Raw genomic sequence first — 12534 nt, forward strand, 5'->3', positions numbered from 1 at the left:
TCATTTTCACACACACAGCATAAACTCTGACATGTGCAGCTTTGATTAAAATAAACCGAGCTGTGTTTAGTGTGTGAACTACACCCCGGTCTCCTTTTTGGTGAAATTGTAAATGACATTACTGGCAGGCAGCCTCACGAGTTATATCAACTATAGATGGCTGATGGAGTCTGGCTGAGTCTACTTGTGTTGGTCTTGTCATGTCCAGAGCCTGACTATAAGTCACACTGTTTGTTTTTGCATGGAGGGTTGACATTTGGGGGAAATGTTAGGCCCAGCAGCAAAATTGTGAGCCTAATATCTTTTGCGTGAAGAGGCCAACCTCTAGTAAGTGAGTGTGAGTGCTATTCTGCTGACTGCACACTTCGAGTCAAAAGAAAGGCCGTACTTTCTCAGACGTGTCCTGTTTTCCAGGAACTTCTGTTGTGTAAACTTAATTCTGTGTGACAGTGATAACAAAGACATTGGACATGTTGCTGAAAATCAGACAGACCACAAGGCAGCTTTAAAATTCATGCAAATAGCTGTAAAAGTTGAACTCGTTCGCAGAGTGCATTCACCATATGATACAGCTAACGTCTCCACAGCTCTTCCTCTGACCCTTCCTGTGAGCTGCCACCTCCCCGCCTGCCTCCTCCCAATAAATCCAAAGGGGGCCGAGTGTGGAGCTGACCCCCCCCAGTGAAAGTGCCATGGAGCAACTCCAGATGTGAACATCCTCCCTCTCTCTCCCTCTCTCCCACACTCTTTTCTCTCCCACTTCCACCACCACTCACCCCCCTCCTTCCCTCCCTCCCCCGTACAGCTACGAGTTTTCCATTTCCTTTTTTGGTGAAAAAATCTCAAACGCAGGCAGGGAGGAGGACATTGCACCAATGCCGACAGGAGAGTGTATCTGGCGGTCTGTGTGTGTGTGTGCTCCATCAAGGCGATGAAACAGTCGAGTCAGCATAAACAACGGCATATACATACACACATTCAGTCACACACACACACATATGCACAGATGTGCATTCACTCTCCCTTTTACTCTGTCTCTCAAACACACACACACGGATATTTTAACCCCACACACAAAACACTTTTTAGTCTTTTATTACACACACATGGTTTCTCTCTCTAACACTTTCTCACACTCACACACTTTTATGCCCTTCCCCCAGTGCACTCACTCTCTCTCACACACACACACACACACTTATCTTTCCTAGAAAGACTTTTTAAACACACCAGAAGGGTTTTCTCCGGCTTAGACAGTAAACACAAGTCCGCAGAAAGCTACGACCTCATAAACCAGTAATGGATATTTCACTGAGACCACTGATACACACAGAGTAATAAAAAACTGCCAAGCAAACATCAGTCAGTGTAAATTTATTTAATAAGACTTCACAAATGTAACTAACCATGTAGCATTTAGCCATCAATCATTTATCATCTTTTTTTTTTACAGCATGTTCATACTGTTATCACCTCATTGCCGTATGTTCAATCTTAAAATGTATATTTGCCAACTCTGACTCACCAGCATCAAAGCTGAAATAATGAAATATAGGTATTTTTTAATAACTTTTCACATACATGTTACAAACTAACAATATAAAACACTAACAGCGTTATCGGCGACAAAATAATTATCGACGCAAATCATGGCAGACATGCACACTCCTGCAATACACAAAGGTACTGCATTTCATTTCAGCTTCTTTTGGGGTTATAAATGCTGACTCTTTGAGCAACGGTGATTAAAAAAAAATCATTACAACAAATGAAAAAAGACAGAAATAAGATGTAAAAATAAGTGTCATTGCGAAGTTCAACAAAAGCAGATACATGACGAAAAAAGTGGTCTGTGTGCCATGTTTTTTTTAGGTGTGTTTTTATGTGCACATAACATGGTAGCGAGATAATATCTTATCAAAAGTGCAAATGACTTTATTGATCATAACTACCATACACTGACTACCTCACTGGAAGCATAATCAGCATTGTTTTTCTACATTTTCTTCTTGCTTTTACTCTTTGACATATTTTAATTAAAATGCTTAAAACTGCAGTTATAAGAGCATGAAAACAGTACCTCCACCAATACGTTGAAATACAGACCATAAGGTTTACATACTGTATCAGTGTTCTGTGTCTTCTCTTCAGAGCCTGACCTCTACCTGAAGTGGCAATTTTTATATATAAAATATGAAGGATTATTTTTGCAAAGTGACTAGCATTTTGCGTTTCTTTGGATCAATAGCACATAACATATAAGTAATGTTATTCTTAAGGCACTCTATAAACTTTGTTTCATAAACTTATTAACCCTTTGGTTAAAGAGGAAATCTTTGTGGTGGTTCATTCAAACGATGCAGCACTAGCTCCTGGATGAAAACCGCACTCAGACAGGGACCATGAGGAACTCATCTTTTTATATAAAAACAACCTGAGAGGCAGCATTTGTTAGCCTGCGTTACCTTCCTCGGTAATGACTCTGGGTTCTTAAAAATGCTGTGACAAAGGGTGAAAGGTAATTCAAAGGGAAGGGCGAGAATGCGGTAAGTGACCGCTCTATAGGCTGCTGTTGCAGTCGCGGCACAAGATCCTGTCACCATCAGGGAAAAAGCCGGCGCCCACCAGCGAAGCAGAGCACTGGGAGCAGGTGAAGCATGGCTGATGCCACTGGCGATCCTCAAATGAGATGTACTTCCCTCCTCCAAAACCTAGGACAAGAAGAGCAATGAGACAGAGATTAAACTATTGAAACAAAATGAGAGTAGACTGGACATTTCCATTCAAATCAGTGCACCAGGATGGTCAGAACTGCAGCCATTTTTTATGTGTGCCGTTGTAGTGAGCTAACTTCTGAATAAACTTCAGTATAAACAAACTGACTCTTGGCAAGTTTTGAACTCACTGAGATGAGGTTTTGCAGTTACGGCCAAACGAGCAGTGACTAGTGACTTTGTGCACTATCCCCGTTGACTTGCTGCTAGAGAGGAATTGAGGATTGCTGGATTTAACTGCTTTAGTAAGTCATTAAATTATATTCATTAGTATCTCAAACTAGTGACTGTGACACACTTTACGGTCCCACTGACGTGTTTTGTCACCGCAGCAACTATCACCAATCGCCTTTTTTCTTAAATGACCATGGGCAACAGTTTAATGTCAATTCTACCTTTATCCATTTCTACTGATTAAACTGCATGCCGAGCTTTAGGGCTGGCTTGGAATCCAAGACAACTGAGGGAGCAAATCATGCATGCTTCAAAACAAGGCAACCACTTATCACTCATACAAAGAGAATGATAGAGAAAATCAGTTTTAAATGCCTTTAAGACATTTCGCATAGATGTATTTGTTCCCTGGAACGGAGCTGGTGTGTATAATCTGTAATTGGCTGAAGAGTTTCAGAGAATTAAGCCACGTGGAACACAATGCACAAAGCAGAGACTGGCTGCAAATCTTACGGCCCTTTTACACCTTCCTCATTTGGTCTGGCCTTTTGGACTTTTCAGTTAATCTTAGTTTAAACCAAAATTACAGGTGTGAACCCTCCCCCAAATCACTGTCTGAACAAAACAGTCGAATTAACTTTGGTCTGAGGTGGTCTCAGTTCGGATCAAACTAAACCGTGGTTCGGTTTATTTCTGGTGTGAAAACATTTTTTGGATGGTTCAGACTTTCGGACCAATTACAGGAAATTTTGGCAGGCAACTGTCAAGTGATAAGAGTAGTGTAGCGCCTCAGTGCCTAGTGTGTGTGCGACAGAGAGAGTGACGGTGGCTCAGAGCAGACAGGTGTTGGCGATTGGAGCAGAAGAGGAATTAGCAGTTAACTTGTCACGTGGTGGTAAATGTGCAGTGAAGGTTTCAGTTTGTCCATGAACAACAACATAACAAAATGAGCCACAGTAGCACCTGGGGACAGGAGGAGATGACTTTATAAAGAGTCAAATGGGAAAAACCTCACAACACCTTTCAGTTATTTTCAGAGAGGATGAGAGGGAGGAGATACAAGAGAACAGGAGAGCTGCAAAACCAATCAATGTCAAGTACAGGGAGACGCAGCTCACGTAGGTGATGAGGCCAGGACAAAGGTTTGACATGTAAAGTTCTTTGCTGCGATCGCATAATTGCAGTGTGAAACCAAAACTAACTGGATCAAGTGTATACAATGTAACAGAAATGTGAACCTTGGTTCGGACTTCCAGGTGTGAAAAGGCCCATTTGAGTCAATCTTGTTTGGAGTATTAATAGTAGTTTAAACATTTAACCTTAACCCAGTATCAACATTAGCATCTACAGTAGCACAGGTCAGTGTTATCATGTGGAGCACAGTGATGTAATCTTGCCTGTGATTGGTTTGCTGCAGGCCTCACACTTCTTGGCGTACAGGCTGCCAAAGCACTTGAGGCAGTAAGGGTTCTCATCTCGGGAGGTGAAGTGTTGACCCGCTAGCTGTGTCTTACAGTTGGTGCACACAAAACACTCCTTATGCCATGGCTCGTCCCGGTAGGTCACACCACCTTTAGCCAGGGTCTAAAAAACAGACAGGTCAAAGGTCATGTGGAGATCCGTTAAATTCACCTGTATAAACATTACTCCCCCTCGTGTCTCTCCTGCGTTTGCATTGTGTCTGTGGCTACCATACAAGGGGCAGTTGGAATTATCTGATAACTGTACTGACCTTTTTACAGCGTGTGCAGCGTGGGGCGAACTTGTCCTCGTAGCAGGGCACACAGTAGTGTTCATCCTTGTCAGGGATGAAGGACTTTGAGCCAATCGGCTGTTCGCAGCTGTGACAGATGAAGCAGCCCTCGTGCCATGTGGAGCCCGCGTACTCCAACTTCCTCGTACCTGGCAGAGAGAAGGAAAGATGGATGGAAAGAATGACAGACAGCAGTTGAGACTCAACTTTTTTGGGTAGAACGCATCCTTCACTGTCCTTTAAAGGCCATTTTGATAGATTTGGTGGTAATTATACTGAGCTATGAAATAACACATTTCAATTGCTTGAAGGCATATAAAACTCATTTTGTTTCGTTAAGATTTACTTTTATTTTAAATCAAAACACCACAGGCCGCACACTTCTTTCCCACTGCTGGAAACTGGCGGCAGGCTGTACAGAAAGGGATAATGCCATTTTCCCCTCCGTGTCCCCAACCAATCCATCTTCTATCCCTTGGCTGTTGAGTTTTTTATTACACTGCTTGGTTTACTCTACGGTGACGCAGTGGTTTGTGTGGGGCAGACATTTTGCACTAATGTTTCACTGCTCCGGGCTGTGTGTGTGCTGTGGTGTTCTCAAGTCAGAAACTACAAAAAAATCCCCAGCGAAAACATTCCAGGTTATAAGCTTACAGGACTTACACTGGCTCAAGGAGGACGATATTAGCAGTTCGGTTTGAGTATTGGAAATGGAATAAAAGTGAACAAGCTAAAATATGAAATATAGAATATATATATATTTAGGGGGGCAATGTCAAAAGCAAAATAAGTTTAAAGAGCTTTGAAAATAATTAGATGTCATTAGATGTAATATGCTTTGAGGCCAGAAAAAGACTGGCTGCTGCTACGTTTGTACTGGTTCTGGATTACGGTGGTTTGTTGTACATGAATGCATCTGCACATTGTTTGCACATGTTAGACACTGCATATCATAGTGCAGTGAGATTTGTAACAAATTGTTAAGCCCTCACTCATCACTATACGCTTTATTCCATTTCATTTACAAAGCCATACTGGGTAAACTCCCTTCTTTACATTGTGTGGTTATTTGGCTGTAAATATTCGTGTGCTGTTGTCTCGGCCAGGTCTCCCTTGTAAAAGACATCATTGATCTCAATGGGACTTACTTACTACTTTTTAAACGTCCAGTGTGCAGGGTTTAGGGTGATATATTGGCAGAAATGGAATATAATAAGTATGTTTTCTTTAGTGTATAATCACCTGAATGAGCTAATCTTACTGCTTTCATTACCTATGAATGAGACGTTTATATCTATGTAGGGAGCTGGTCCTCATTCATGAAGATTGCCATGTTGCACCGCCATGTTTCTACAGTAGCCCAGAACAGACAAACCAAACACTGGCTCCAGATAGGGTCATTTGCGTTTTCACGTTTCACACAATCTAAATCTAAATCTTACACACTGTTCCTTTAAAACAAGTTTTATTATGTTAAAAAAGCATTTGATTGAATTCATCTACTCAATTTAAGTTTCTCAGTCTTTCAATTGCAAATACTTCTGCTAAGCCTGAAATCCTACATTATGCTCTCCGCATATAGTTGAAGTTCAGTTCAGTTCAGTTTGGGACTAGATGTTGCAATCCCTGATGCACATACTTGAGACTATGGGTGGGAGTAAAAGTGCTGTCTGGGGGTCCTAGTGGGAGCCAAAGGGTTAGATGGATATAAATGTAGAAAGAGCAAAGGTAGATCGAAAAGTAAGAAGGAGCATAGGGTATGTAGGGTAGGGTTTGTCTCTTTGCCCTGCAAGTCCTCCCCTTGCAGCACAAGTTGCTACAGATGTACAGTACAGGCCAAAAGTTTGGACACACCTTCTCATTCAATGCGTTTTCTTTATTTTCATGACTATTTACATTGTAGATTCTCACTGAAGGCATCAAAACTATGAATGAACACATGTGGAGTTATGTACTTAACAAAAAAAGGTGAAATAACTGAAAACATGTTTTATATTCTAGTTTCTTCAAAATAGCCACCCTTTGCTCTGATTACTGCTTTGCACACTCTTGGCATTCTCTCCATGAGCTTCAAGAGGTAGTCACCTGAAATGGTTTCCACTTCACAGGTGTGCCTTATCAGGGTTAATTAGTGGAATTTCTTGCTTTATCAATGGGGTTGGGACCATCAGTTGTGTTGTGCAGAAGTCAGGTTAATACACAGCCGACAGCCCTATTGGACAACTGTTAAAATTCATATTATGGCAAGAACCAATCAGCTAACTAAAGAAAAACGAGTGGCCATCATTACTTTAAGAAATGAAGGTCAGTCAGTCCAGAAAACTGCAAAAACTTTAAATGTGTCCCCAAGTGGAGTCGCAAAAACCATCAAGCGCTACAACGAAACTGGCACACATGAGGACCGACCCAGGAAAGGAAGACCAAGAGTCACCTCTGCTTCTGAGGATAAGTTCATCCGAGTCACCAGCCTCAGAAATGGCAAGTTAACAGCAGCTCAGATCAGAGACCAGATGAATGCCACACAGAGTTCCAGCAGCAGACCCATCTCTAGAACAACTGTTAAGAGGAGACTGCGCGAATCAGGCCTTCATGGTCAAATAGCTGCTAGGAAACCACTGCTAAGGAGAGGCAACAAGCAGAAGAGATTTGTTTGGGCCAAGAAACACAAGGAATGGACATTAGACCAGTGGAAATCTGTGCTTTGGTCTGATGAGTCCAAATTTGAGATCTTTGGTTCCAACCGCCGTGTCTTTGTGAGACGCAGAAAAGGTGAACGGATGGATTCCACATGCCTGGTTCCCACTGTGAAGCATGGAGGAGGAGGTGTGATGGTGTGGGGGTGTTTTGCTGGTGACACTGTTGGGGATTTATTCAAAATTGAAGGCACACTGAACCAGCATGGCTACCACAGCATCCTGCAGCGACATGCCATCCCATCCAGTTTGCGTTTAGTTGGACGATCATTTATTTTTCAACAGGACAATGACCCCAAACACACCTCCAGGCTGTGTAAGGGCTATTTGACCAAGAAGGAGAGTGATGGAGTGCTGCGGCAGATGACCTGGCCTCCACAGTCACCGGACCTGAACCCAATCGAGATGGTTTGGGGTGAGCTGGACCGCAGAGTGAAGGCAAAGGGGCCAACAAGTGCTAAACACCTCTGGGAACTCCTTCAAGACTGTTGGAAAACCATTTCAGGTGACTACCTCTTGAAGCTCATGGAGAGAATGCCAAGAGTGTGCAAAGCAGTAATCAGAGCAAAGGGTGGCTATTTTGAAGAAACTAGAATATAAAACATGTTTTCAGTTATTTCACCTTTTTTTGTTAAGTACATAACTCCACATGTGTTCATTCATAGTTTTGATGCCTTCAGTGAGAATCTACAATGTAAATAGTCATGAAAATAAAGAAAACGCATTGAATGAGAAGGTGTGTCCAAACTTTTGGCCTGTACTGTATGTATAGTAGGTTTTCAGTGTGTCATGGCAAATAAATTGTTCCAAACTTCAAAATAAAGCTCAAATACGATGCTTTGTCACAGGAGGCAGTGACAACATCAGACATGTAGTCTCTCTGAGGATTTTCCAACAGAATAAACTGAGTGAGAAAAGAAGAGGGTCATTGTCTGGGAGACATGCAACATCCTGTGTGACCATTTCTGGCAGTGGGAGCATTGGAGCAGTTTTATCAAGGAAATAATCTTATGAGAAATCCATGTACATGGCTTTGGTATTAAGTTTCTCCCCTCCTTTTGTCCCTGACACAAACCACTTCAGCGTAGCATCCAGCTGTTAAACAACGATAAGTGTGTGTGTCTGTTTCTGAGGGTGTACATATTTTTGTATAATGGCAAAAGGATATGTCTGTATGTTTCTTTAGTTGGAGGAGAGGTAACGCTATCCAGAAATGCAACCAATTTTTGATGATACAGGAGTGTGCAAACTCCCAGGAGTTTTCCTAGTTTAGATGTCTTTGATTGGATCAGTCTCTATTACAATTTTTCCTTCTCAAGGTGACTCTCTCGAGCAAAACTTAAGCTGAACCTTGTAATGCAAATGTGTGATCTTCATAAGAAAACATGAGATTATCTACAGTGGAAATAAAGGGGAATGTCACACTCTTCCTGGAATCATTTGCTGCGGAGGCTGGAATAACTGACTTGCTTATCTCTCGTTATCATCAGTCTGCTGGCAGCCCACAGGCCCTGGGGATCTGGCTTACAGACAACAAGTCAAGCAGACTGACAATTACTCTGTCACATTCAGCCCTGGCTGCTACTCAATCGTGGACCCTCGCCTTCATCTCTTTCCCCTTTCTTTTTCTAAAACCTCTTTCCTCTTCCGTATCTGCTTGATCTGTTACTTTATACTTTGTCCCCGCTTCCTGGAGTTTGCCATGTCATCATTTTCCAAAGTCATTTGCCTATCTATCTTGAAATTTGAATTTGTATACTACATGGAAAATAAAATGTGGGTTAACGAGACTTATGCTTAGTGGGTGAGTGAAGTAGCATAATATGTTGCACTGTCAAATGCATTATGTGCAAGGTATATCATATGTCACTACCTCTTTCATTTTCATTTAAATCATCTTTCTCTTCCTGAATTTCAAGATAATCTAGTTCATGTTCAAAAAAACACACAGTACTTGGGAAAAGAATCATTCAGATTTCAGAGAGCACAAACACAATGAGCCTTAACGCCTTAAACGAGCCATAAATGTTGCACCTTTACCTGGCATGACGACTTTGTCGCAGGCTACACACTTGGAGGAGAACTCATTACAGTAGCAGTCGTTGCAGAGCAGCGCATCATCCTGGCTGGTAAAAGGCTCATCTGCCAACGAGCGATCGCAGCGGAAACAGCGGAAGCAGTGCTCATGATAGTGCCGGTCCTCGTAGAAGAGCTCCTGGTAGCAGAGTGAGAGGAGACGACAAGGATTGGAGGTCAATTCATAAACACATCACAAAAAATGACATTAATTATTAGTCTCTTCCAAAATTATTTACATGTTTTACAGTTTCAGAATGGCAGCAATCTAAAAGAAGCAATAAGGAAAAGACTGCAAGACTTAAAGGAATAGTTCACCCACAAAATGGTCATTTGCAAATCAATCAGTCATGCTGTGTGACTGTGAGTTCGTGAAGAAAACTACTGTAACAGCATTCTTTATGGCACACCATCCAAAGTCCTAAATAAACTCCAAAACATCCAGAACTCTGCTGCTCCTCTGCTCACCCATTCCTGCTCCTGCGATCACACCACCCCTGTCCTCCAGAACCTCCACTGGCTCCCTGTCCCATAACGTATCCAATTCAAAGTCCTTCTCCCCACTGACCAGGCCTCCTCCTATCTCACTGACCTGCTCCACCGCCACACTCCTTCCCGCAGCCTCTGCTCCTCTGATGCCAACCTCTTGACTCAGGACCAAGCACCCTACCTGGTGTGACAGAGCCTTCTCCATAGTTGCCCCCTCCCTCTGGTACTCTCTCCCTAAACACACTAAAGACTGCACTGACCTCTCCTGATTCAATCACTCATCAAAACTCATCTTTTCAAAATGGCTTTTAATATGAGTGATGAAAAGTACTCTATAAATAAAATGTATTATCATTGGTTTTTCTCACATGCCCCCACAGAAAACAGTGAACATATTGATTTATTAGTATTGGAGTCTCGCTTTAAAGAGAGCATATGGAAGTTCCACTTTCAGTTCAGTTTAAGGTAAACCGTTTTTTTGTGGTCAGGAAATACTGAGCACACGACTAGATAAATGAAACTTGGATCACACTGCATGAGTTGTGTGAGAGTTTGTAAATGGATGCTTTGTTACACTATAGTTTACTGTTGGTAAACACAGTCCTTAATAAATCAATGTGTGTTCCTTTCACACAGTGGTTCCCAACTGGTCCACATTTCTCTTTAGTCATTAGTTCAAGGTCCACACAGTTTAACTTATTCAGCGTCATACCTGCGTTTGGCCATGTCATTGAGCTAGTTTGCTGTCTCTGTTAAGTAGCTGTCCATTATTCACTCATTCTACAGCCGGAAACAGCACTTCAAAATAAAAGCTATGACCTGAAAATTGTACTATACTTTAAAATAATAAACTAACTTGACACCAGCTAAAGTTAGTGATTACAAAAGAAGCAGAAAACAGTGTTGGATTGCTCTGGGTGAAACTGGCCCATGCAAGCTCTGCATAGGCAGAAACATGTAGTGTACCTGTGTGCATACTGTATTGTTCTTTGAGCATACTTCTGTTTAAAAATAAGTCTCACGAGTATGTTGAATTGATTGCCTAAAGGGCGCAGAGCCAAGAAAATGCCAGCTTTATTTATCACCCACTGCCCATGAGGGTGTTGATAACTCACTGGCCTCCTTCGCTAAGCAAACTATTACGCTCTGTAGCATGGCCCGTTCTGTAAACGCCACCAAGTTGCATACGTCGGTCTTAAATGATCCACGTCATGTTAGTGTTTTCCATTAAGGGAGGATTAAATTTTAACTTGATTGTGGGGAGGAGGGAGACGTTCGCTCATGCTGCATTTTTACAATGTGAGGCAAAATTAGCTGTTGGCTTATGTGGACTTAGTGGAAATTGCCTGTATAATTGCATGTTAAATTAGCCTTTACTGTGTCTTGCCACACAAAATACATGGAACACGCCTCATTTAGCGCGAATTATGTGTCATTAACATGACATAATTTCTATTTTAGCTATCCAAAGCCGTGTCAAAACATGGTAAAAAATGGCTTACACCTAATTAGGCCAGATCTTTGATGTGCTTTATCTTTGTTTAAACTTGTAATATGTGGATTAAGTTCATGTATGTGGTTAATTCAAGTGCATGTATGTACAGGAAACAAATGTTAGCACAAATATATATGTCTTCATTTTTTATCCTTTAATCAAATCTAAAAGCGATGATGTTTCAATTGCAAATTGATAGATGATTGCATGTCTGATCATGTCAAAATGGATGCCTTACCCTTGCGTCATGGCCGATCAGCTCTTTGCACTCATCGCATGTGTTTGAGAACAGGCTGTCGTAACAGGGGATGCAGTAGGGACTGTCATCTGACTGGATGTACTTGCGGCCATACAGGGACTCCTTGCAGTTGTCACAGTCAAAACTGTCAGCCATTGTAATTTTCTGGAAAGCCTGAAACACAGAAAGGAGACGCTCGGGTCAGCAACATTTAAAAAAACAAATCTAAAAGAGATGAGGACAAGAACAAGGGGACAATAGGGAGGAGAAGAAAAGGAGGGAGAGCACTAAGGAATGATTCAGTCACCTTTCCCAGCACAGCAGTCAGACATCAGTATAGACTTTCACTGCCAATATTTACGCTGTAAATACTTCGGCTTGTACCAGCAATGGAGCTGAGCTCAAACAAAACACACTGTGCAAGTGGGAGCAAGTGGAAAATGAAAGAGAGACAGAGGGAAAAGAGTGAGAGAGAGCGACACGAGAGGCAGCGCAAAATGCCTATTAACTTTTATTGCTGTGTGATGAAAGTGTGGTGGATGCAGGAGGAGGGGACAAGAGAGGGAGCTGTCATTTTGCTTTCTTTCGGCGGCTACGAAATTCCTTCCTGTTGCTGTCAACCGCTCAAAATCTGCAACCTAAAGATTAATACAAATGGAGCAGCCTCTCTCGTGACTGAGCGGGAATACACTTGCATGTGAACACATCATACACACCTGTAAATATTTATGAAGCAAGAATCTATTTTCGAGTGAAGCGCGGACCACCAACAGATACAGAAACCCCACGAAGCATTTGTGAGTGTTTGTGTGTGTCAAACGCACAGACACTTGAAGCTGTTT

At 42.0% G+C, this 12534-nt stretch overlaps 1 protein-coding gene across 2 annotated transcripts in view; it reads right to left on the minus strand.

Moving 5' to 3' along the window:
- Positions 1-1358: 1358 nt before the first annotated feature.
- Positions 1359-12534, minus strand: part of fhl3a (four and a half LIM domains 3a) — a 36042-nt gene continuing 24866 nt past the window's right edge. The window contains exons 1-6 of one of the 2 annotated variants that reach the window (XM_033641248.2): positions 12000-12138; positions 11693-11866; positions 9435-9609; positions 4681-4850; positions 4346-4532; positions 1359-2711 (exon numbers count right to left, since the gene is read on the minus strand). In XM_033641248.2, the coding sequence (XP_033497139.1) occupies positions 2560-2711; positions 4346-4532; positions 4681-4850; positions 9435-9609; positions 11693-11848 (840 nt within the window). In that variant the 5' untranslated portion in view covers positions 11849-11866; positions 12000-12138 and the 3' untranslated portion in view covers positions 1359-2559. Of the gene's footprint in view, positions 2712-4345; positions 4533-4680; positions 4851-9434; positions 9610-11692; positions 11867-11999; positions 12139-12534 lie in introns of those variants that run through there. The other variant, XM_033641250.2, reaches the window with a different exon arrangement.

This window comes from Epinephelus lanceolatus, chromosome 10, assembly GCF_041903045.1.
Source record: "Epinephelus lanceolatus isolate andai-2023 chromosome 10, ASM4190304v1, whole genome shotgun sequence".
Classification (NCBI taxonomy): domain Eukaryota; kingdom Metazoa; phylum Chordata; class Actinopteri; order Perciformes; family Serranidae; genus Epinephelus; species Epinephelus lanceolatus.